This window comes from Rhipicephalus microplus, unplaced genomic scaffold (assembly GCF_043290135.1).
Source record: "Rhipicephalus microplus isolate Deutch F79 unplaced genomic scaffold, USDA_Rmic scaffold_12, whole genome shotgun sequence".
Lineage (NCBI taxonomy): Eukaryota > Metazoa > Arthropoda > Arachnida > Ixodida > Ixodidae > Rhipicephalus > Rhipicephalus microplus.
In genome coordinates this window covers 22,933,672-22,959,829 of record NW_027464585.1, presented here as the reverse complement: position 1 = coordinate 22,959,829, position 26,158 = coordinate 22,933,672, and the positions used below count along the sequence as shown (strand labels likewise).

General features: G+C 49.0%; 2 protein-coding genes across 4 annotated transcripts in view; both read right to left on the bottom strand.

Moving 5' to 3' along the window:
• The window catches only part of LOC119166692 (USP6 N-terminal-like protein), a 138,150-nt gene that overhangs the window by 54,142 nt on the left and 57,850 nt on the right, over positions 1-26,158 (bottom strand). For all 3 annotated transcript variants that reach the window (XM_075882405.1, XM_037418013.2, XM_075882406.1), the window contains one exon: positions 3,300-3,607. In XM_075882405.1, coding sequence (XP_075738520.1) covers positions 3,300-3,607 — 308 coding nt within the window. The remainder of the gene's footprint in view (positions 1-3,299; positions 3,608-26,158) is intronic.
• Positions 23,746-24,439, bottom strand: LOC119179188 (sprouty-related, EVH1 domain-containing protein 1-like). Its single transcript, XM_075882407.1, has one exon. It carries the CDS (start codon positions 24,313-24,315, stop codon positions 23,887-23,889), a length of 429 nt encoding a protein of 142 aa, XP_075738522.1. The 5' UTR covers positions 24,316-24,439; the 3' UTR covers positions 23,746-23,886.

Sequence of the window (26,158 nt, the reverse complement as noted above, 5' to 3'; positions counted from 1 at the left end):
TCACAAGAGCAAGTCGTGGCTTACGCGAGCCGTACTCTCTCCCCAGCGGAACGCAATTACAGCATCACTGAACAGGAATGTCTCGCTATCGTATGGTCCGTGCAAAAATTTCGCCCCTATTTGTATGGCCGCCGCTTCACGATCGTCACGGATCATCATGCGCTCTGTTGGTTGTCATCATTAAAAAACTTGTCAGGACGCCTCGGTCGTTGGGTGCTCCGACTGCAGGAGTATGACTACAGTGTCACATACCGGTCGGGCCGCAAACACCAAGATGCCGACGCTTTGTCACGCTGTCCGCTGTTGCAAAATCATGACGCATCTACCTGCTGCGCAGCACCTCCCAGCCAAGAGACCACGCAGATGACCAGTCTTAGTCCCATCGAGCCCACTGCACCGGATGACTTCCTTCAATCCGCAGACCTCACCTCGCTCCAACGTGCAGACACATACTGCCGTACAATCATCGATCGGCTCACCGGCTCATCTCGTGCTCCCAACAGCCGCTTGCGACGACAACTCACGCGTTTCAAACTTCATGACGGAACGCTACTTCGACAAACTTACCATCCTCTCGGTAGCCGATGGGTCCCGGTCATACCTCGCTCACTTCGACTCCAAGTCTTAGAAGCCTTTCATGACGACCCGACGGCTGGCCACTTGGGTTTTCATAAAACCTACGATCGCATTAAGACTCGCTGCTTCTGGCCTGGCCTCTCCACTAGTGTTTCCAGGTACGTCACTTCCTGTTCATCATGTCAGCACCGAAAACATTCGACATCTCTTCCCGCCGGCCCTCTACAGCCTCTCCCGTGCCCATCCGCTCCCTTCGAGTTCGTCGGCATAGACTTATACGGACCCCTTCCGCTTACCGCCGCCGGTCACCGCTGGATTGTTACTGCCGTAGACCATCTTACTCGCTACGCTGAGACGGCAGCTCTTCCTACTGGAGCTGCCAGCGAAGTAGCCGACTTTGTTCTGCGTGCCATTATCCTGCGCCACGGCGCCCCTCGTGTTCTCCTGAGTGACCGTGGCAAGACATTTCTTTCTCGTGTGCTCGCTGAAGTTTTACAGGCCTCTGACACAATCCATAAGACCACCTCGGCATATCATCCGCAAACCAATGGTCTTACTGAGCGTTTTCATAGAACTTTGTCAGACATGATCTCTATGTATGTCCAACCCGATCACAAGAACTGGGACACAATACTACCTTTCGTCACGTTTGCCTATAACACTGCCATACAACGCACTACAAGTTACAGCCCGTTTTTTCTTGTGTATGGCCGTGCACCATCTTTTGTTCTAGACACCAGCTTTTTGTCCACGCCTTCTGTCCCATCTGCGTCCCTTCCGGAAGAATTCGCTGCCCGTGTCAACCACTGCCGCACAATCGCCCGCGCCAACACCTCTACCATTCATGCCCAGCGAAAAGTTCGTTGTGATGCGACACGTCGAGTTGTGTCATTCTACCCAGGCGACGAAGTGCTCCTCTGGACACCTGTTCGCACACCCGGCCTCTGTGAAAAATTCATTCACAGATACCTGGGTCCTTACACCGTGCTTGAACGAACATCGGCCGTAAATTATCGCGTCGCGCCGGTTACTTCGGCTTCTGATCGCCGTCGTCGCGGGACCGAGATCGTCCATGTGTCTCGCCTGAAACCTTATATCCAGCGCTCATACACTTACTAAATGAACGTCTTGCAGACCGCTTTCGTGTAGGGGGGAAATAGTGTGAGCGCTGATTGTGTTGCTCATCATTTTCACTTTCACCTGCGCATACAAAGCACCGTGATCATCATCATCGTAGCGGCTCGCTGCTTGCTCGGTTGCTGGCTCGCGCGTCTGGGTTGACAATAAAACGGTCGCTCCTTCGTACCTGACGTCGTCTCACAATAGTTTTATCTTTCTCAGAGCGGCACCTTCGCTGCTTTATGCAATTGGTCCAACCAAGAAGCATCGCCGGTTAGGCCTGACGGAGGACAAGGTTAGACTAAGAGGAGCTTTGCCTCTAAAATGAAGTTAATACACCATACAAAATTGTATAAGCTAGGAACATAACACTTATGTTTTGTACACTTTAGATGCAAAGCATCTCTTGCTCGGGTCTACGTCCAGCGACGTCAGCGTCCGCACTCGCACTATACATGCGCAATTTCTTTGCTCTGCTATGCTTCCCCTCTCTGTTCTTTAGGCATACCTTCCACGGTGTCTGCTAGTGAGTTTCTTGATTGAAAAAAATAATAATAAAGAACTACTCACGCTGCACAACCGTTCAATGGCCACCCCGTATAGATAGGCACTGGATCTCGACCCCCATTGTAGTGCTGGTAGGAGATTTCTTCTGTGCATTATCGAACAATAGAAATTCACAGCGTGCGCGTTAGCGTTAACTAAAAGTGGACTGCGCGCCTGTGTCCTAATGGAGTCTTGAAGCATAGAAACTTGGGCAAGTTGGTAGGACATAACTGAATGTAGGAACAGCGCAACCTATAAGTAGTTGCTTCTAGGAAGGTGCCTAAATGACCGTTTAAGAGAGCACAATTTAGTTCAAGGACGCCTCGAAATCCACTGCAGAGACTGCGGCTGCGTGCCAGTTTTTGAGCATTGAGAGGTATTAAGCAAGCACAACTCGCAGGCCACGCGTGAGATAATTGAAGCTTATCAAATAAATAAATTTGACGGTAAATGTGTAAGTTGCCCATCGGTTGCGTTGTTGCACAAAGAGATTGCGTATCTTGATCTTTTTTAAGCTACATGTGTATTACAGCTCATTCAACAAGAGACAAGAGTTTTGTCGACATTGTATCGCAGTGATTGTTCCTGCACCCTTCTATGCATGCCCAATTTTCTCCTTTTTTCGCCTATATATGTACACCACTCTGATATTAAATCTTTGTTGAAAGTCAGTGCTCTTTTCTGTCCTCGTTTTTTTGCTTCCATAGTTACGAAGTAACTACTTCTAGGTAGCGCTGTTCCTACATTCACTAATGGAGTCGTCTGCCTCTCATTGCCTATTAGCAGCCATTGACATGTTCCAGTAGCAAACACCAGTCCATAACTGTGTGCTCTGTGCCTCCCCAAGTTTCCCTCCTGTGTAATGCCGTCATGTGCGCCAGCGTCAAAGTCGCTGCCAGTGCAAGCGTTAGCACCCGCTGCTTCACATCAAAACCTTTGCCTTCAGCAGAAGATGGCATAATTTTTTTCCCCTATTTTACATTGTACACAACCACTCCCCTCTGGCCTTGAGGACACTGATAGATGAATGAATAGACAAACAGACTAGATAGACCTGCCTGGAGAAAGTCGATCATTTCCTCCATGCCCATGCGCAGAAGGGTCTTGCGATGCAGGCGCAGCAGGGTGTACGACATGGCAGTCAGCACAGGCTCCCCATCCAGGATGTAGGCATCCCAGAGGCGCAGGGTCAGCGTGAAGGGCACCCGGTCCAGGAAGCACTGGAAGAACCACTTCAGTGTGTACAGCGAGGTGTGCATCTCGTAGCGGTCCAGGTGGCGCTTCAGCTTGGGTAGCAGACGGCCCAGCACCCGGTCGTGGTGCTCCTGGAAGCGGCGAAGCTTCGGGAAACCCTGAATGAAGAAGCCTACGTGCCCACAGACAAGCGAAGTGAGCTGTGAATGTGCGAAATATCTTCGTGGAAAGCGGCACTTGTACACCATCAGATCCCTTTAGCTTTGCGTCCAGTGTTCAGCGCTTAACAGTTGTTTTTTAACAATACTGATTGTTGGCCTAGTTGGTACTTGCTTACCGACATGCTTTTCTTGTGGCAACTCTTGCATCGGGACTACCAGGCACTGTATTAATGAACGGATTAGGGAGCATGAATTAAATGAAAGATGGCTTGGCAAATTTGCCGAGGCGTTGTAAAGCCTGCGGGTGTATACCACGTCTTAACGAGTTTAAGATTCTAAGTAGAAGTAGGCATAAAACTGCACGTGAGTTGATGGAAGCCCATTACATTAAAAAGAAAGGTGTATCAGCGGACCGTTGGTGACGTACGTATCGGAGAAGAGATTGTTTGATAGCTGGATAGCGTAAGGCTGTGCGAAGACTGCGCATGTCTGTGTGTTGTTACTCAAGTCTGGATTTGCGCCCGGTCTACTTTAGCTGGAAGTGCCCCTTGTGCTTGTCGTTGAGTGTTCCTTTACTGTGTGTGTGTGTGTGTGTGTGTGTGTGTGTGTGTGTGTGTGTGTGTGTGTGTGTGTGTGTGTGTGTGTGTGTGTGTGTGAGTGTGTGTGAGTGTGTGTGAGTGTGTGTGTGTGTGTGTGTGTGTGTGTGTGTGTGTGTGTGTGTGTGTGTGTGTGTGTGTGTGTGTGTGTGTGTGTGTGTGTGTGTGTGTGTGTGTGTGTGTGTGTGTGTGTGTGTGTGCGTGCGTGCGTGCGTGCGTGCGTGCGTGTGTGTGCGCGCGCGTGCGTGTGTGTGTGTGTGCGCGTGCGTGCGTGCGTGTGTGCGTGCGTTATTTGCGGTCAAAGCATACCCGTTGTTTCTTTTGGAGTTCTGCACAAGATAATAGCTATTTCACTCTTTTTTTTTATTGCCGTGCAGCATATAACTAAGCTGCATCCGAGGCAGCCCTTCTTGAAAACAGAGCACCAGGCAAAATATTGATCCGAGTCTATCAAATAAAGAAAAGGGCACATGATAAGCCCCATACATCCCATATAAAGCATAAGTGATTGTCTTGCGCCTTTCCAACACTAACCATTTTTCCTAGATAGATTCCGCTAAAATGCCCCTTCATGCGAATTCAAAAAGAACCTTAAAGGGGTTGACACTTGGGCAAGTTCATGTATATTCATTTTGAAATGTTAACAACACAAAGTTTGGAGAGGAACAAGACAGCCGAGGCAAAGAGCACCGACTTCCAAATTAGTTGTCTTATTATTTCTAAACCTTTTATGTGCTTTAACATTTCGCAATGAGAAGCAACACAAAATCAAGTCAAGCAAAGTGCAGGAGATGATGTTTGTATTGTAAGAATACTGCTAGACGCACGCCGGGGTAGAGCAACCGTTTATTGGGCCTAACAGCACCGAGACAGCAACCAGCAGTTTCAGCAGCAGCTGCAGCAGCACGAGTCTCCGCCACAACAAACATCTTCGTCGTTCTTAGAGCCCGTATTTGTCACTACATTGACTCCCCGGTGCGAAAGAAGCCATCCTGGCGACCTATGGCACAGACAGGACTGGTGGGTCGTAGTGAGGTTTTAGGCGCTCGACATGCACAGTCTCGCGCCCGCGGCGCCGTTGATCTGTAGGTGGCTGAATAGGTTCAACTATGTAGCTGACTGGTGAAGTCTGGCGCAGGATCCGGTATGGACCGTCATAGTTAGGTATGAACTTTGAGCAAAGGCCTGGGGCAGACGTTGGCATGCGGAGCCACACGATTGCCCCAGGCGCGTATGACGAAGGGGATGAGCGTCGGTCATGCGAGTGCTTCTGGCACGCCTGATCGTGCGTTGTTAGCGAGCGTGCTAGCTGCCGGCATTCTTCGGCATATGAGGCAGCTTCGGCCAAAGTTGTCGATTCTGAAGGGTCTGGGCGGTACAGAAGGATAGTGTCCAAAAACGATGAAGGTTCCCGACCATAAAGAAGAAAGAACGGGGAGAATCCAGTTGTCGATTGAATTGCGCTATTGTAAGCGCAAGTAACGAATGGCAGTATGCGGTCCCAGTTCGTATGATCGTCGGAAACATAGATGGAGAGCATGTCACCCAGCATGCGATTAAATCGCTCGGTCATTTCATTGGTTTGGGGGTGGTATGCGGTCGTTGTTCGGTGCACGATGTTGCATTTGCGTAGGAGGGCTTCTACAGCTTTCGACAAGAAAGAACGCCCACGGTCACTGAGAAGCTCGCGGGGTGCACCATGCCTAAGGACAAGGTTGTGCAGAATGAACAGGCCAACTTCACGTGCAGTGGCCTCGGGAAGCGCCGAAGTTTCGGCGTAGCGCGTAAGGTGGTCCACGGCTACGATGACCCAGCGGTTTCCATTTGGTGTGTATGGTAGGGGACCATACAAGTCGATTCCGATGCGGCTGAAAGGCCGAGAAGGACAAGGCAGTGGCTGGAATGGCCCAGTAGATGCGCGAGGGGAGCTCTTCCGGCGTTGGCACAAGGAACATGAACGGACGTACTGCCTAACAAAGCAGTACATTCCGCACCAGTAATATCGAATTCGTAGGCGAGCATACGTCTTCACTACACCTGCGTGGGCGCATTGCGGATCCGCGTGGAAGGAGGCACAGACGTCAGAACGTAGGTGGCGAGGTATTACCAGCAACCATTTGTGACCATCAGATAGGTAGTTTCGCCGGTACAGAAGACAGTCACGGATGATAAAATGGCGAGCAGTTCGTCGAAGTAAACGGTTGTCGGTACGTGGAGACGTTTGAGACAGGTACTCTAAGAAAGACGCTATCCATGGATCCTGGCGTTGCTCAGCGGACATGTCGGCCTGTTCAAGTGAAGAACATTCGCAGCTGGAAACAGACGCTGCAGCATAATCGTGGGGAAGTGGCGAGCGAGAAAGAGCGTTGGCGTCCGAATGCTTGCGGCCTGACTGATAAATTACACGAATATCATAATCTTGGAGACGTAGTGCCCAGCGAGCTAGCCGACCAGATGGGTCTTTTAATGACGACAACCAACACAATGCGTGGTGATCAGTCACGACGTCAAATGGGCGGCCATATACGTAAAGTCAGAATTTTGTGATTGCCCAAACAATGGCAAGGAATTCTTTCTCGGTGATTGAATAGTTCTTTTCTGCTTTAGTGAGGGTGCGACTAGTGTAGGACACGACATACTCATCGAAGCCAGATTTACGCTGAGCGAGAATAGCGCCGCGGCCAACTCCACTAGCGTCCGTATGGATTTCGGTTGGAGCGTCTGGATCAAAGTGGCGTAGAATAGGTGGCCATGTCAGAAGATGGCGTAATGACGCGAATGCTTCATCGCATGCTGGGGACCACACCGAGAGGTCTTGGTTGTCGGCATGTAACTGCGTCAGGGGTGCGATTATGGTGGCGAAATTGCGCACAAAACGGCAAAAATATGAGCAGAGCCCAATGAAGCTGCGGAGTTCTTTTAGTGTAGCTGGCCTGGGAAAGTCGGCGACAGCGCGAAGCTTGGGTGGATCAGGACGGACACCATGCTTGCTAACAACATGCCCTAAGATGATAAGCTGGCGGGCAGCGAAGTGGCATTTCTTCAAATTCAGCTGCAGTCCAGCATTCGAAAGACAAGTCAGGACATGTCAGAAGATGGCGTAATGACGCGAATGCTTCATCGCATGCTGGGGACCACACCGAGAGGTCTTGGTTGTCGGCATGTAACTGCGTCAGGGGTGCGATTATGGTGGCGAAATTGCGCACAAAACGGCAAAAATATGAGCAGAGCCCAATGAAGCTGCGGAGTTTTTTTAGTGTAGCTGGCCTGGGAAAGTCGGCGACAGCGCGAAGCTTGGGTGGATCAGGACGGACACCATGCTTGCTAACAACATGCCCTAAGATGATAAGCTGGCGGGCAGCGAAGTGGCATTTCTTCAAATTCAGCTGCAGTCCAGCATTCAAAAGACAAGTCAGGACGCTCAGGGAGTTGAAGTCCTTCGAAAAAACGACGTCATCCAAATAGCACAGGCATGTGTTCCATTTAAAGCCTTTAAGGATGTTGTCCATGAGACGCTCGAAGGTGGCAGGCGCATTACAGAGGCCGAATGGCATGACGTTAAACTTGTACAATCCGTCAGGCGTTACAAACGCAGTCTTGGAGCGGTCGGTTTCATTCATAGGGACCTGCCAGTAGCCGGATCGAAGATCTAAAGAACAAAAGAACTCTGCTCCTTGCAGGCAATCGAGGGCGTCATCGATTCTGGGCAGCGGATAAACATCTTTTCTGGTGATCTTGTTAAGACGCCTGTAATCAACGCAAAATCTGATGCCGCCGTCCTTTTTTTTTCACCAGTACAATCAGAGAGGCCCAAAGGCTGTTTGAAGGTTTTATCACACCACGTCGAAGCATGTCGTTCACCTGATCATCAATGGCACGGCGTTCAGCGTGAGAAACTCGATATGGGCGCTGGCGCAAAGGTGCATGGCTACCGGTGTCGATTTTGTGAATGATGGCAGACGTGCGACCCAAAGAAGGTTGGCTATGGTCGAATGACATCTTGAAGCGATCGAGTAAAGCCAGGAGTTGGGTGCGCTGAGGAACGGGAAGTTTAGGGTCAATGGATGGGGAAAAAACCTCCGGAGATGAAGCGGGGGTGGTATCAGAGGTAATGGTGTTTAAGTGAGATGATGACAAGTCATCAGGTAGGTGACTGGATAAAACAGAATTGATTTCCTTAACGTGACCGAGGATTTCGCCACGGAATAATATGGCCGGGGAAGGAAGCTAGTTCGTTATATAAATGGAGCCACGTGAATTTTCTACGGTGACAACTGCGAACGGGAGAAGGAAGCTTTTGCGAGAGCCGAAGGTGTCGGAGGGGATAAAGAGGGTGGTGACAGAGGGTGCGTCGTCGCAGAAGAGTGGCACATGAACACAGGATAGAGGAGGGATGCGAGTGTCCGCGGCTACGGTGACTTGGGAAAATAGCGGCTTGAAAGAAGGTCCTTCAGACGTCGGCGCTTCATACAGGGGCAGTTCACACATCGTCGAAAACTCTAGTTCGGCACGTGCACAGTGAACGACGGCATGATGAGCGCAGAGGAAGTCCCAGCCTAAAATGATATCGTGTGAACATGGGGAAAACACAACGAATTTGACTACATACAAAAATATTTTTGATGACCAGTCGAGCTGTGCACGCCGCAGAAGGTTGGATGTGATGCGCAGTGGCCGTGCAGAGAGAGACATCGGTAAGCGGCAGCGCAAGCTTCTTCAACTTGCGGCACAATTCACCACTTAACACAGACACGGCAGCACCAGTATCAACGAGCGCTTTCGCAGGTACGCGATCAATATGCACAGTTGTTTCATTAGCAGGTAAAAACGGAGGCCTTGAAGATTTCGATATATGCGCAGCTCTTGCCTCGGGAACTGCGATTGTCAGTTTTCCGTTTGGGAGGGTGGTGATCGAGGAAGCATCGGAGAAATAGAGCGGCGCCGTGGTGAGGGCGACCGATTCCTGTCGAAGCAGCGGCGACGTGGCGGCGACTGATACGACGTGGGTTGGAACGAAGACGGCTGTGGTGGCTCTGAACGATAGGAGTCGTAAGTCGCCTCACCAGCAGTTGGGTTGTAATCCCGGCGATGGCAATAGCGTGCTACATGACCAGGAAGCTGGCAGAAATAGCAAATTGGCCTATTGTCTGGAGGGCGCCAAGGGTTTGTTGATGGTGGTGTGGGGTGGCGAACAGGAGGTGGGTGGCGACGGGTAGGAGGACTTGCTGCGTAGAGGGGACGGGGCTGTCTAGCAAGATCCGTGACGGTTGGTATCGACGGCGGCGATCGTCTGGCGGCCTCAGCGGAAGTGAGAGGGGCGGAGATAGGCAGAGGATTGCATGTGGGAGACAGGGCATCAGAAACTTGCTCTTCGATTGCCTTGCGGAGCGTTGGGGTCAGCATGTGCTCACTGGTCGGGACGTATGGCACAAGAGACAATTGGCGCGAAAGTTCTTCTCGGACAAACTGCTGAATTTGCTGCATTAACGTGCTTTGTTCGGAGGAAACGGCGCCAATGGTTAACCCAGATGTAGAGGTCGTGTCGAGGTTTGGACGTCGAGTAGAAATCCGCTCTCTCCGCAGCTCGTCGAAACTCTGACAGTGCTGAATAAGCTGGGCGACGGTTTGCGGGTTTTTCGCAACGAGCATGTGAAAGGCATTGTCCTCGATACCTTTCATGATGTGCTGTATTTTGTCAGTGTCAGACATTTCTGAATCGATACGACGGCAGAGGTCCAAAACATCCTCAATATACGAGGTAAAGGTCTCGCCTGAGCGCTGTGCGCGGCAGCGCAGGCGCTGTTCGGTGCGGAGCTTGCGAACAGCGGATCGGTCAAAGACTTCTGCGAATCGCGTCTTAAAGATAGGCCAAGAGGGTATTTCCGCTTTGTGGTTGTTAAACCACAGTTCTGCCACACCCGCGAGACAGAAATTGAGGTAAGCAAGCTTGTCTGTGTCATCCCACTTATTGTGGGCGCTTACCGCTTCATACTGCGACAGCCAGTTTTCGGCGTCTTGGTCGTCGGTCGCGTTGAAAATCACTGGATCTCGCTGCCCTGGCATTCCGGAACAGGTGACAGATGGGATTATCACTGCAGGGGGCTGGGTCATGTTGTCAGGCATTGACGAGGCGAGGGGTTGAGGTAGAGTCCGGGAACGGAGTTCCAGTTTGAGACAGCCAGCACTCTCCACCAAGTGTAAGAATACTGCTAGACGCATGCCGGGGTAGAGCAACCGTTTATTGGGCCTAACAGCACCGAGACAGCAACCAGCGGTTTCAGCAGCAGCTACAGCAGCACGAGCCTCCGCCACTACAAACGTCTTCTTCGTCGTTCTTAGAGCCCGTATTTGTCACTACAGTATTCATTACGATAGACGTATTTAATTGCGTAACGAATGCACTCGCATAATAAACGCACCCCCAAGTGCAGTCATCAAAATTTGGATTTCTTTTCTCCCGCGTAATAAACGAATCCCCTACATTAATCCGCTGCAGTCTCCCACTAACCGAGACTTGGCGCCTCTTCACCCGTTGGGTCTCTTCCGTTTTTTATTACCTACTTTGCCAACCCCCCTTAACAACCTCAACTAGCTCTCTCCCCCCCCCCCCTTTTGCTACCGTATTTACTCGCATAATCCTCGCACTTCTTTTGCCGGAAACCTGATGCAAAGTTGGGGGGTGCGAGAATTACGCGGGGAAAACTTTCCACGAAAACAAAGAGAGCGAAAAAAAAAAACGAAGTGGCCGCGAATCGGGATTCTCACACCAGCAACTTACAGCAAGCTTTACAAAGTACTAATTAGAACTTACCTCAACAATAAAAGCAGAGGTTCAACACAAGGCAAGATTTATTTGAGACATAAAAAGTGGAAGCAAATAGTCGAGAATTAGAATACCATACGCAAAGCTTGTGGGCATTGCGGGCGTAGCGGTAGCGGTCGGCGCTCAACAGGAGCCCTCAAAAGGTAAGCGTAGGACGTCAGTATTGGGCTGATGGCTATTTAACAGAATCGTCCGCAGTTTCCTTCTGAAGAAATAAAGTTTACCATCAATGACAATAGTTATAGCGCGAGAACAAAACGACGACACAGAGACAAGAAGGACACGAAAGACACAAGCGCTAACTTCCAACTGAGTTTATTGCGCAGAGCACGAAAATATATAGAGGAGACAGTAACCATGTGATAAAAACCATATGGCACAAAGAGCAGAACATGAGTAAGAAAAAAACCAAACAACACAAAAACAAAAGCATTGAAAAACAGCAAGGGAAAATCTAGAAGAAAACGAAACAGAAAGGTAAAGATTATAACTACCTGCCCGCACCGAAACCTTCGAGGAACCTGCGTTCCTTCAAAGCCACGGAGGGCTTGCTAATACAAGGCACCTGTTCGCGTGCCATCTGCGCGGCCTCGACAATGACTCGGGTGCTTTCATCTCTGTGTTTGTACAGCGTCGCTGTGTCCTTGAAGAGGGGAACACAATTGCACTCAGTGCAGTGCTGGGCAAGAAAACCATCTTTCCCGTTTCTAACATTGTTCGCGTGTTCTCTCAGCCGATCGTTCAGACACCTTCCGGTCGTTCCGACATAACAAGCACCACATGATAGGGGGGTCCTATAGACAACTTCCCGGGAGCAGGCCGCATACCTGTTTCGATGATGAACTCTGCATTCCGTTGATGATTGCGTTTTCAGGGGCTTTGTAGATTTGGTGAGGCTGAATAATTTGAATGGTGCCGAGAACAGGACACGAACTCCAACTCGTTTTCCGATTTTTTTGAGGCTGTGTGATATCTGGTGTATGTATGGAATCGCGGCTATCCTTTCACGTTTTGTATCCGTGTTGCTCAGATTCCGTCGCTTCCTCTGTTCTGCTTTATTAGTTCACAGGATCGTCTCAGCAACAGATGCGATAAACGCCTCGGGGAAACCTGAAGCCTTAAGCCGGGAAACTTGAGCTTTGAAGCTCGCAGAGATATTGTGGGTGCACGACCTATTTAAAGCATTCTCAAGGCAGGTTCGTGCTATGCCTTGCTTAACTATCTTACTGTGAGCGGAGGAAAAAGGAAGTAGAGGTTTCTGCGCACGTGGTTCATAACACCAACAGATGTGCTGTGACCTAAAAACCAGATTTAAATCCAAAAAGCGTAACTTGTCATTATCGGGCATTTCATGTGTCAACACAAGAGGCTTTAAACAATCTTCGAACACACCTATAGTTTGAGTCGCAAACGAGTGAAACTTAGAAGAATTGCAATTTACAAGAACCAAGAAATCATCCACGTATCTGAATATTTTGACGACATGCGAGCCTTCTAACTTTTCCTGCAGTTTTTTGCCCATTTTTACCGATAGAAGATCGCTGAGTAGAGGTAGAGGGACACAGCGACGCTGTACAAACAGAGAGATGAAAGCACCCGAGTCATTGTCGAGGCCGCGCAGATGGCACGCGAACAGGTGCCTTGTGTGAGCAAAGCTTCTGTGGCTTTGTCCGAGAAGGAACGCAGGTTCCTCGAAGGTTTCGGTGCGGGCAGGTAGTTATGTCATCTTTACCTTTCTGGTTAGTTTTCTTCTAGATTTTTTTTTGCTGTTTTTCAGTGCCTTTGTTTTTGTGTTGTTTGTTTTTGTTTTTTTTTCTTACTCATGTTCTGCTCCTTGTGCCATATGGTTTTTATCACATGGTTACTGTCTCCTCTATATATTTTCGTGCTCTGCGCAATAAACTCAGTTGGAAGTTAGCGCTCGTGTCCTTCTTGTCTCTGTGTCGTCAATTTGTTCTCGCGCTATAACTATCGTCATGCCATACCAACTAGCCCAAGCTGCCACACTTCTAATTTACCATCAAACCCAGTTTTAGGCACACGGCAGGCCCAACGCGTCTTGGTGGCTTTCAGCTGCCGTCACCAGTAGCGAACACAAAACTCGTAGGCTCCGAAAGGCCTACCGGCAGCCCTGTTGCTGTTGTTTAGCGTATGATCTATCACTTGCAACTTGAAGCAGCCGTGTGGCTTCGTAACTTGAAGCAGCCGTGCGGCTTCAGTATCGCCCCATAACGTGCCAAGATAACCGACGCAACATACAAAACACGCCGCAACGCGCACTGGCCACTTCGGCTTAGCTTGGATTGGATAGAATCTCCGTGCAATAGTACGCTTGATGCTTAAGAGATGGCGCCAAATGGCGTGCGCTATCATCATCAGTGGCTGGAACGAGCAGACATTATTGTGGCAGTTTTCGGGGGTGTGATAATTACTCAAGGAAAAAATTTTTTCGTATTTTTCTAGGGCGATGTGAGGGGTGCGAGAATTATGCGAGTGCGAGGATTATGTGAGTAAATACGGTATTGCTTTTCTTTCTTTATGTGCGGATAAGTCTCCCGTCTTATCTGTGCACCACAGCTGGGTTCAGGGGGTTGGCAAGTAGGGAGTGTAGAGACATCGCGGCTGATAAGCACACAGGGAGCGCAGGTTACCATCGTTAGTGCACACTTTTGGGCGTCCCTCGAGATCACAAGCAGATACTACTGTTGTTGTTAAACAATTAAAAGAAAACCATCCATTACCAGAAAAGAAAGTCGCAAAGCATTTTTATGGCATGTGGCATGTGCAGGCGGCGCACAGGGACAGCTAGCACAAGATAGCGCCGTCAACCACAGAAGATGAGTAAAGTGCAACAAAGAAGCTGTTTCGAAACAGTGTCCGCAGATGTAAATTGCGAAAGGCTAGGCGACCTAACTTTTTTTTTGCATTACCACATTCTTTCCTTCTCCCGAAAAAGCTTTGATAAAATTTACTTCGTGTAATTAACGCACTCCTAACTGCTTCAAATTTCCAAGAAAAAAATGGGTTCATTATGCAAGCAAGTATGAAAAATATGAAAACCATTGTTTATAGAAAGAAATAGCTCGTTACCGGCAGGGATCACACCTGTAACCTTCAGAGAATGCACCCAACAATGCCTTACGAATTGAGTGGCTATGGCAGCCGCCCACTTGACAAGGCATGTCTGTGCACTTATACCCGAGACTGCTAGTCAGGTGACGCAGACCAGTGATCTCCGGCGCGCATAAACATTGAGAACAAGATTCTCACACAGAAAAAGGAACCAAGAATGCTTGAGAGTGCTTGCACTGGCATGCACAATCACCGAGGCCACAAAGCAACCTGATTAAATTTTTTTTTAGTTATCCACGTGGCCGGAGGCATAGCCCAGTATGGTTCACCGTAATCAGAGTCCCTAACTTTACCCCTGCACACGCCCACCTGACATACATTTTGACATACATTTTGACATACATTTTGTATAATTGATTTCCATTCACTCGTTGCTTGTTAACTTGATCTGATTTATTGATTGTTATAATGCATCGAGGGTCCCGTTACAGTTTTTAACTTTGGGACCCTCGTCTGTATATTAATATTACTGTACTACTTTTTTGAAATGAATAATAAACTGAAACTGAACTGAAACTGAAGAATGCAAAGCACTCAAAGGGCCAAATTTGCCATCCATCCATGCATCTCCTGGGGAGTTATCCCTGCCAAAGATCATAACAGGGCTAGCTGTGCTCAGAACCGGGTTCAAATAAATGAACAAGGTCTAAACAAAATAATTAATAGAAATGACGTGAGAAGTAATAGCAATAATCATGAGTTTAAAAGCAGGCTGCCAATGAATACATAGACACACGTGCGCCAGAAGGTGGTACACACGAATAAACGCTGGACTTTCGACAGTGCTTTATTTGAAATTACAAAGTCACACAGGGCTCAATTTCTCATCTTTTAAGTTCATGATGCACTAACTTGCCCAACAGCTAGCACTTATGCACAATATTCAACTTAAAGTATCTACAGGTGCTTGAGAAACATGCGCCTGACTCAAGTGTAGCACAAAAGATGGCACCGCCGCCTTGAAAAGCACAATAATGCCTTCAATGTGCACTTTGGTGCTCAAGTGATACATCTGACAGTAAAAAAACTCCTGACAGAACTCGCGGCAGATGATGCATACTTCAATTTCCGTGAAAAAGAGGTGGTCGAATAAAGTGCATCAAAAAGAAGTGCGCATGTTGCACACCAAGTTTGCGAATCTCCCTAGCAAGATTCCACTCACGTCGGGAAAAGACTACATGCTTCCCCGTAACAAACATGAAACATCATTGCCATTGTGATAAACCGAGCAGTGTGAACAATGGGAATCACTGCCTTCTCAGGTTTCACTGAACTCGAGTCGCCGCGTGCTTTTTTTTTTTTTTCTGTTCCTCAGGCATGCTTTTCAAAGGATTCTGTCAGGATGGCAGATAGCACTGTCACCCCCACCCAGTGTGGGAACAACGCTAGTCTTGCTTCATCACTCTCGTCTTAATCGTTTTCATGCCATTAATGTGTAGCAAACTCAAGTTCACATGCTTCTCAGTGTGGGAACGCCCCTGAGGAGTGTTCATTGCTACAGAACAGGCAAGAATTTAAAAATTTTTTAGGCACACCAAAAAAAGACAAGATGTGGGCGAGTAAATGGCCCAAAAGGACAACACACAAATGAAGCTCATTGCACAAAAGAATGTAAAGGTAAATATTTGTGGCCTCTAAAAGAAGAAGAGCACAAAATAAAGCAAATGTTGATGATGTACGATTATAAGAAGGCTAATTTCTTTGTAAATGATGCTTACCTATCAAGAAATCATAGGTTACCTACATTGCCTTTATTTTACATAGTTTCATCGTCCAAACATTTCACTTACACAATATTTTTTTTTTTTCATGCAATAAGCTCCAGTCGTAAGCAGTGTTTAGTCTTGTTTACTTCTCCATGTCCAGTAGTTTTGGATGCTGTACTCAAGAATGAGTCATCAATTTGCCAAAATTTTTACTTTAGCAAACTAGAAGTTCCGGAGTCTGCCTCATGCTGACCAACACAAGTCGTAAAACAGTGAGAACTGGCAGCAGCAGATAGTACAGCAGCCTGAGAAGCTCGCCAGCAAGCACGAGTATGAACATAAAGAAACTGCCTTTAAATATGCAAACAATCTACTCAGATGAAGTTCCGGAAACATTGATTTCATGCACACAAAGTTAGAAATTTGTTGAGGAGGACAGAAGGCAAATGAGTGGAAGAAACAAACATGGCATTAAACATTATTAGACTTGTGCAAATATTCAAGACCTTCAAATATTCAAACAAACAATAGAATATGTATATTCTGAAGCATTTCAAATGAACGAATATGTGTAGATTACTCTGCATGCAGCCCCCTGTGAAGGCAGGTTCACTGCATTGAAGCAATGTTTTACTGCGAGTACACCTTTCCAAAAAAAAAATGCATACTGCCCAAAGCCTCACTTCAAGATTGACATATTACCATCGCATCAATTCTTCACCCCCTTCCCGTTTTTTTTTAAATTTAACAGGTAGTTGTACCGGCTTGTATGCATGAAGTATATCAAGTTTTTAAAAGTAACATGCTTTACAGCTTACCACTTGCACTATACTGAAGGTCAAATCCCGCTACTACTACTCGAAATTGCTTCCTATGAACAAAAAAAAAAGGACTTGCCTTGTTTCAACTTAATGTATTGAGCATGTTAGTTTGATCATGACAAATATGCTCATTTTTCTTTATAATATGTGATGCAGTCAAACTACTTTATAAGAGACACTGATATAAGAGGCAAATGGCTCTAAGAGACCCCAGTGTGCCTTCAGTGAAATGGGTTGATAAGAAAATGCATATGTGGTACCACGCTTATAAGAGGCATTTTATATGAGAGAGAACAATTGCTGTCCAGAGCATGCCTCTTATAAAAGGGTTCAACCGTATATACTATTTAAACTCAATTTGAAATTATTTGCACCAAATCACTACACTCAAACATCATTATAACAAATTGCATAATACACAAGAACAACTTCATTATTTTCGAAAATTCATTATAAAGGTATATTTCTAACACTACAGCTCATCATCATCATCATCATCAGCCTGACTACGTCCACTGCAGGACAAAGGCCTCTCCCATGTTCCGCCAGTTAACCCGGTCCTGTGCTTGCTGCTGTCAATTTATACCCGCAAACTTCTTAATCTCATCTGCCCACCTAACTTTGTCTCCCCCTAACCCGCTTCCCTTCTCTGGGAATCCAGTTTGTTACCCTTAATGACCAGCGGTTATCCTGTCTACACCCTACATGCCCAGTCCATGTCCATTTCCTCTTCTTTATTTCAAATATGATATCCTTAACCCCCGTTTGTCCCCTAATCCATTCCGCTGTCTTCTTGTCTCTCAAGGTTACACCTACCATTTTTCTTTACATTGCTCGCTGCATCGTTTTCAATTTAAGCTGAACCCTCTTTGTAAGTCTCCAGGACTCTCCTCCGTAGCTAAGTACCGGCAAGATACAGCTGTTATATACCTTCCTCCTCAGGGATAGTGGCGATCTACCTGTCATAATTTGAGAGTGCTTGCCAAATGTGCTCCACCCGATTCTTATTCTTCTAGTTACTTCAATCTCGTGGTTCGGCTCTGCGATTATTACCTGCCCTAAGTAGACAGTCTTTTACAACTTGAAGTGCACTATTACCTATCTCGAAGCGCTGCTCTTTTCCGAGGTTGTTGTACATTACTTTCGTTTCCTGCAGATTAATTTTAAGACACACCTTTCTGCTCTCCTTGTCTCACTTCGTAATCATGAGTTGCAACTCGTCCCCTGAGTTACTCAGCAATGCAATGTCATCGGCGAAGCGCAGGTTACTAAGGTACTCTCCATTAACTCTTATCCCTAACTGTTCCCATTCTAGGCTTCTGAAAACCTCCTGTAAGCACGCGGTAAATAGCATTGGGGAGATTGTGTCCCCCTGCCTTACACCTTTCTTGATTGGTATTCTGTTGCTTTCTTTATGAAGCACTACGGTAGCAGTTGATCCCCTGTAGATTTCTTCCAGAATGTTTATATATACTTCATCTGCACCCTGATTCCACAGTGTCTGCATGACGGCTGATATTTCTACTGAATCAAAAGCCTTCTCGTAATCTATGAAGGCTATGTATACTGGTTGGTTATATTCTGAGCATTTCTCTATTACCTGATTGACAGTATGAATGTGGTTAATTGTTGAGTAGCCTCTTCGAAATCCTGCTTGTTTCCTTTGGTTGATTGAATTCTAATGCTTTCTTTACTCTGTTAGCAATTACCTTTGTAAATAGCTTGTATACTACAGAGAGCAAGCTGATCGGCCTGCAATTCTTCTAGTCCTTGTCATCTCCATTCTTATGTATTAAGATGATGTTAGCGTTCTTCCAAGGCTCTGGTACTCTTCCCGCCAGGAGACACATCGTAAACAGGGTGGCTAGTTTTTCTAACACAATCTGTCCTCCATCTTTCAGCAGATCTGATGTTACCTGAACCTCACCAGCAGCTTTGCCTCTTTGCAAAGCTTTCCAAAGCTTTTCTGATTTCTTCTATCTTTATTGATAAGGTGTTATCTCGGTTACTGCTAGTTCTTATAGTATTAGGGTCGTGGTTGTCTCGGCTACTGTACAGATCTATGCAAACTCCTTCGCTATTTTAACTATCCTATCCACATTAGTAGTTATTTTGCCTTGTTTGTCCCTTAGTACATACATCCGATTTTTGCCTATCCCAAGTTTCCTCTTTACTGCTTTGACGCTTCTTCAGTTTTTCAGAGCGTGTTCGATTCTCTCCATGTTATACCTTCTTACATCGCATACCTTACGCCTATTAATAAACTTCGAAAGTTCTGCCAGTTCTATTTTGTCTGTTGCACTTGGGACTTGACGCTTCTTAATAAGATTCTTCGTTTCCTGGGAAAGCTTGCCAGTGTCCTGTCTAACTACCCTGCCTCCAACTTCCACTGCACACTCCGTAATGATACTCGTCAGATTATCATTCATTGTATCTACGCTAAGGTTGGTTTCCTCACTAAGAGCCGAGTACCTGTTCTGAAGCGACACTCTGAATTCCTGTACTTTCCCTCTCAGTGCTAGCTCATTGACTGGCTTCTTGCGTATCAGTTTCTACCGTTCCTTCTTTAAGTCTAGGCGAATTCGAGACCGTACCATTCTATGGTCACTGCATCGTACCTTGCCAACCACTTCCACATCCTGCAGAATTCCTGGGTGTGCACTCATTATAAAGCCTATTTCGTTCTTATTTTCGCCATTAGGGCTCGTCCATGTCCACTTGCGGTTTCCTCGTTTTCGATAGAAGGTATTGAAAATCCTTAAATTATTGCGTTCTGCGAATTCTACTAGTAGCTCTCCTCTGGCGTTTCTAGTACCGATGCCATAATCTCCTACTGCCTGGTCTCCAGCCTGCTTCTTCCCTACCTTTGCATTAAAGTCTCCCATCAGTATTGTATACTGTGTTGTTATCTTACTCATTGCCGATTCCACATCTTCATAGAAGCTTTCAACTGAAGCGCCATCATAGCTGGATGTAGGCGTGTAAGCCTGTACCACCTTCAACTTGTATTTTTCATTCAATTTAATTACGATACCTACCACCCTTTCATTAATGCTATAGTATTCCTCTATGTTGCCAGCTATGTTTCTGTGAATTAGGAACCCCACTCCCAGTTCTCTTCTGTCTGCCAAGCCCGATAGCAAAGGACGTGCCCATTCTGTAGCACCGTATAGGCCTCATCTGTCCTCCTAACCTCACTGAGCCCTATTATATCCCATTGTAGCGCCATTATCACCATCATCATTTCTTCATCACCACGCCGCGCCTCTCGCGCAGCTGATGCTAGCTCGAGCTGCGCGAGATTTAGAACGAGCTGACACGCCTGGCGTGGCGGACGCTGGTAGCCGACGTGGCTCCAGGCATGAATAAAGTGGCGAGATCGGCACGGCCCCATCGGCCGCCTTCGACGTCATCTCACGTCTCTCTTCTCTCGTCGCTACATTGGTGACCCGGAGAACACGCCCTTCGCCGAGCGGCCCGCGGCCATGTTCCCGCAACTCTGCCCGCCAGTGCCGCCGTTCCAATCGACCTACCCCAAGGTATGGTTTATGCAGCTCGACGCCGTTCTTGCAGTGAATGACATCACGGACCAGCTGCTGATGCACGCCATTCTTCTCGACGCCCTTCCGGTAGAGTTGCGCCATCTCTCTGGCACTTCAACCTCCAGCCAGCAGCCTTACGATGACCTCTGCTCGGCGGTGCTTGCCAGACATGGCCTCACATACTGTCCGCTTCCGTTTACCCGCACCAGGCAGGTTTCCCAGGCGTCGCAGAGCAAGGTACGAACCAGTCCGCAGCCCTCCATGGACCGCTACCTCGGTACCCCGGCTTCGACTACTTCTACACCTGATCCGGTCGCAGAAACATCCACTCCTGCACCTGATCACGACCGCGAGGTAGAAGACTCCCCCACTGCGACTGACCTTCCCTCCGAGAGGTACATTCCCTCAGAGCCCCCGTGCAGAGCTTCATCACACGTACCTGCCACCTGCACGTTTTTCACGAAAGCGACGGCACGCGACACCGTGGCCCTCGCCGTTTCCGCGACCACCAGCTCAGACGTCTCGGCCTCCTCCTCGCCACAGCTGCTGGTCAGCTCCTCGACGGTGCCCCCTGCCGCTCCGCCACCTGCCACTGGTGCCAGCAATGGCCTGCCTGGTGCCTCGCTACATTCCACTTGCACCTCCCCGGCCAGCAGCCGACCACCCTCGGCGTCCCCTCTCCCCGCCCCTGTCCTTGTCTCTGTTTCGTGGTCTACGACGGGCCCCAGCGCCGTGCCTTCGTGGAGCCAGAGCCTCCCCTCATCGTCGGCGTCGACACCGGCAACCACCAAAGCAACTGCCACCGTCGCCTCTCTGCCCGTGGCGCCGCAGCAGGCACCTACGTCGAGACCCGGCGTCGCACAGGTGGTTTCGGCCAGCCCCAGTCCTCGCACCTCTGGTGCCCCCCGGCTCATCCAGCCGAAACAGCCACAGATCCTGCCCAAGCTGTCGAGCGGCAGCGCGAACATGACGACGCCTTCGGCAGCGGCGACCACCCGGTCCCAGTCTCCCCGGGCGGCCCAGCACAAGGCCACACCGCGGCCCGCGCCTGTACCAGCGCCGCAGCCTGCGACCACGGTGCAGCGCGGAGCCGCGATGGGGCTCAACATGGGGAGTCCGCTGCTCATCGGGAACCCCGCGGCAGCGCAGCCGGGCATGTTTCCGGCTGGACCTGCGCACGGCACTTTCCTGCTGAACCAGTACATTCCGGGCCTGGGCCACAGCCCGATTCTGATACAAGGCGCACTGGGGCAGACCCAGAGCTCTCTGGGACAGATAGATACAGGGGGTCCAGCTGGCCCTGCGGCCACCCCATGCCACGGGCCTGACCCTGGGACCTCAGACGGGGCCCAGGCCCCATGGGGGACATCCAGGACCGCCTGGCACCCCGACGCTTGTCATTCCACAGAACCTGGGGCCAAGGCCCAACATCTTTCTGGCACCGCCACGCATGATGTCGCCCCCCTCGTTTGCCATAGTCCCGGGACAGCCACTGACGCTGCAACAGCAGCAGGCCATGCTGCCCATGCAGACCATGCTGACCCAGCCCACACTGGGTGCGTTCCAGACAGACCAGCACCAATCCCTGGTGCAGATACCGACGTTCACCCAGCCGCAGATACTGGCGCATGCCCACCATCACCACCACCACCACCACCATCATGGGGCCCTGTCGGGATCTCTAATCTCGACAGGCGGCAGTATAGTGTCCTCTGCACCCAGCGCCAACATTGTCACCCACCATCCTGTCATGACCTCGCGACACACGGTCCACTCTCGGCCTGTCCGACCAGGTCACCGTGAGACCCACTTGTCGGCTACCACAGCGACCCGGCACTTCCTCCTGCGTCCTCTGCGCAACTCCCAGTGTCGCCCGCCAGAGACCGCTGCCTACTGATGGCCCATAAACGTTGACAACCTGGACTGGCCAAAGAACACTTTATGGATTGCCGTTCATGTATATAGCATTTGTCACTCTCTTTCTTTTTCACATGCCTTCAAATCGCGCAAAGCGCTAGGGGGGGAGCCCTGTAGCGCCATTATCACCATCATCATTTCTTCATCACCACGCCGCGCCTCTCGCGCAGCTGATGCTAGCTCGAGCTGCGCGAGATTTAGAACGAGCTGACACGCCTGGCGTGGCGGACGCTGGTAGCCGACGTGGCTCCAGGCCTGGAATAAAGTGGCGCGATCGGCACGGCCCCGTCGGCAGTTTACGACGCTGTCTCACGTCTCTCTTCTCTGCCCGCTCTTCTCTCGACGCTACACCATTTAACACCCTCTAGCTCCTCGAATAGTACAGCTAGACTTCCCTCACTAGATAAGGTTCTAGCGTTAAACGTTGCCAAGTTCAGGTTCCAATGGCGGCCTGCCCGGATCCAGAGATTCTTAGCACCCTCTGCTGCGTTGCAGATCTGACCGCCGCCGTGGTCAGTTGCTTTGCAGCTGCTGGGAACTGAGGGCCGTGAGTTATTTGACGTATGCATGTGGGAGGTAGTGGCCAGATACTGCACCATGGTGGCCAATCCTTCTCTGGTGAGGGAGTGCGTTCTCGGCAGTGGTTACCGGTGAGGCCGCACCCCAGGCCTCTTAATGCAGTTCCATCACCACGCGGATTTTTTTTTTTCATCCGGTTGGGAACTGCGCGGCACCGGGATTTGAGCCACGGACCTTTTGCATGCGAGGCGGATGCTCTAACCACTGCGCCATCGCCGCCCTTCGTGCGTGAATACTGGGCTACAATTTTTATTAGACGCAATAGAGGCGCGAAACCATCAAGGAGAACGCGAGATGGATAAATGTGTTCAGTGAATACGAGGTTGAGCAACCAAGGTTACTTAAGTTTGAACAGTATCAAGTGCCGCGATATTGTCGTGCGGTGTTGTGATCGCATTTTGAGCCGTGTCATCAAGCACCCCTCTGGACCGATCACGGTCAAGTAACTGCGAAATTTGGTGATTTGGTGGTGTTTCATAATGTCCATAAAATCACCCCCGACTTCCACCGAAATGACACGGATTGCTACGAGCAAGCACTCATACAGCAGCGCTCAACGATAAAAAAATAAAAAAGGACAAAAAAAAACAGGGGCAGCTACGCACTATGGGTGTGCGAACACTGAGGAAACAGAGGTGCTACGAGGTGGTACGACTCCGCCTTCTTCCCACCCCCTTGCTCAATTGTATTATACACGACTGCTGTAGTACTATGCTTAACTGCGACCTATGTAGTATGCACCATAGAGTTTCCTAAAATTAACTAGAGGGGCTCTGGCGCTGCCATCGTTCAGCGACCATGGGAATAATGGGTAATACATAGATTTGCCTAGTGTTCGTACTTGCGGGCGGCGAATCGTATTTGCGGCTTCGTTTTTTTTGTTGGTTTCAGTTTCGTTTTGAAGGAAAAAAACAAACCCTTTTGAACTTTGTGACCCGATTTGAAATGGTAAGCCTAAAAGAATAATGTGGTGAAGCACAAACGCTGAACATTTGCTGATTTTTGTTTCGTGAGAAAACAGCTCGAAGCCACACGAACACACACGAAGCCAGAAGCAGGCCAGAAATGTGAAGATTAGACAAATGTGTGTACTACCCATCATTCTCATGCTCGCTGAAGCGCTGTGCGTTGCAGCTCCCATAGACACTAGCGCCAGACTTCCCTCTAGTGTATATTAGGAAACTCTATGGTATGCACCGGTATTGGCGAGCCTGACTGTACCGTCGAGCAGGTCTTCCATTGCGATGTGCACGACCTTGTGGAAGGCCCTGGCGCCCGCCGACGTCTGGAAGGTGAGCCCGAACTTGTGCTCTCCGGCGCGCCAGTGGTGGAAGGTGGGCATCACCTTGTTGTACGCGAAGTCCCGCCCGATGGCGCACGGGAGGAGCACGCGGGCCTCGCGCTCGCCAGTGATCTGGTAGCAGCAGGCGCCTGGCACGGGCGTCGCGCTGTTCGGCTGCAGGTCGCGGCGCTTGCGCACCGACACGCTGCTGAGGCCGCCGCCACCGAGCGGCACCCAGCCGCCCGTCGAGTCGTCCCGCGTAATCACCTGGGCCCGCACACGAACCAGGCAGCCGCTATCGTGAAAGCTAGCTTCGGTCATGTTCCCTCCTCGGATGGAGTGTCATTTTGGCCGTGCGCGGGCTGCTTTGTCCGTCTTGCGATAATCCTTAGGTGTAGGCCGACAGGGGCCCCGACTTGGACGGGAAGGAGAAGTCGTCGACACCGTCGTGGAGCTGCCTCGAAGTCCTCCGAACGGTCATTGACGAGGTGTTCTCTTCCTAATCGCTGTTGCACGTCGCTTGACCAAGGAGAAATATGAACTCCCCACGCCCCTCAGCACGGACAACACAACCGACGCCGCTTCTCACCACTGCCCCACCAACAAGCCCCAGCCACACGCACTCACCAAAAGCCCCCCACACTCGTAGCTCAACACCGCCGCCGCTCGAGCTCAGCTCGCAGTCTGTTCCCGACGAAGACGTGAAAGCGTCTCCCCCACACTACAGCTATTGCAAGCCTATTTTCCATTTGCTTCATTAAAACCGATATTTTTATATATCCAGATTTGTCACATCGAGGTTTGAGTGTATTCTCTTCGAATCTCAAGTTTACTAAGGAGATGAAGAGATAAAACTAGCAAGAAAACCACACAAAGAAAGCAAGGAAGAACAACCACACACAACCAGCGCTTGTCCTGTGGGGCTCTTATTCTTCCGTGTGGTTTTTCGCTGGTTTTATCTTTGGTTTTCCGATTGAAGTCGAACACCTTTATAAAAGACACTTATGCAAGAGACAGATGGGTATAAGAGACACTGGTGTGCCTACAGCAAAATACGGGTTGATAAGAAAATGCATACGAGGTACCTAGCTTATAGGAGACATCTCATATAAAAGAAAAGAACTGCTGTGTCATAATTATAAAGGGGTTTAACTGTACTATAAACTAGCTACAAGCTACATTACCCAAATTTACTATTTGCACAGGTTTACACATCACGAAAAACAGGACAAGTTTTTGAAGAATGTCTTCCTAGGCAGCTTGCGACCACATACTGAAATGGGCTATGCATCATAATGCCATACAACACATGATGTCTTCCGAGAGCAATAAATCCCAAGAAGAGCAAAACTGTTAGTTTGCTTGGTTCATTTCGTTATATCTAGAAAACAGCATCAGAAAAGGTTACCTCACGAAAGCTGGCTGCAAGGCTTCATGCTGCCCTGTATATAAATCTTTTTCTGCCCTCACTGCCAGTTTGCAATCCTTCTCGTGATAGCCCAAATGCGTGTGCAGCGTTTGTTGATTTAGGATATAGTACTGCAGAATCCATAACAATCCTCCTTCACGCTACGGTGAAGGATAATTTGACAACATTCGGAGGGGGGGAGGGCTTGCTCAGTCAGGGTTCAAAGTTTAAGATGGTGCAGAAGTGCAGCTAAGAATAAAGAATGCATGCCTATGCTTCTAAATAAATGCTTTACTGAATACGCATGCATTCACCAGACAAATAAAAATGGTTAATAAAACTGCAAAAATGGCAGGTGGGGGCAAAAATGGCAGGTGGGGAGAAAGGGGTGCATATTTTAAATCTCCAGAAGGAGAGATGGGGGTACTTGCTCAGGATTTTACGGTAGTCCCAATGAAAGTGGAGTGGTGTAGGCACGAGCGCGTATCTCACATAGTAGAGAGCCACTTTGAACTTTTTTGTTTTAGCATATTTTTACGGCAACCATGTCTAAAGCATCCTTTGTAAAAGTAGGAGGACGCAGTTTAAATTGGCTGCACAAAAAAATTACAAATGCAGTGAAGTATAGTCAATGTAACCAATAGATGGTCATATGATTGTTATAGGCAAGTTTGTATTTCAATCGGAGCCGATTGATGTTGTGAAATTATTTCTACCCAATGAGGAGACTCGTGTAATTGCATTTGAACTTTGCTG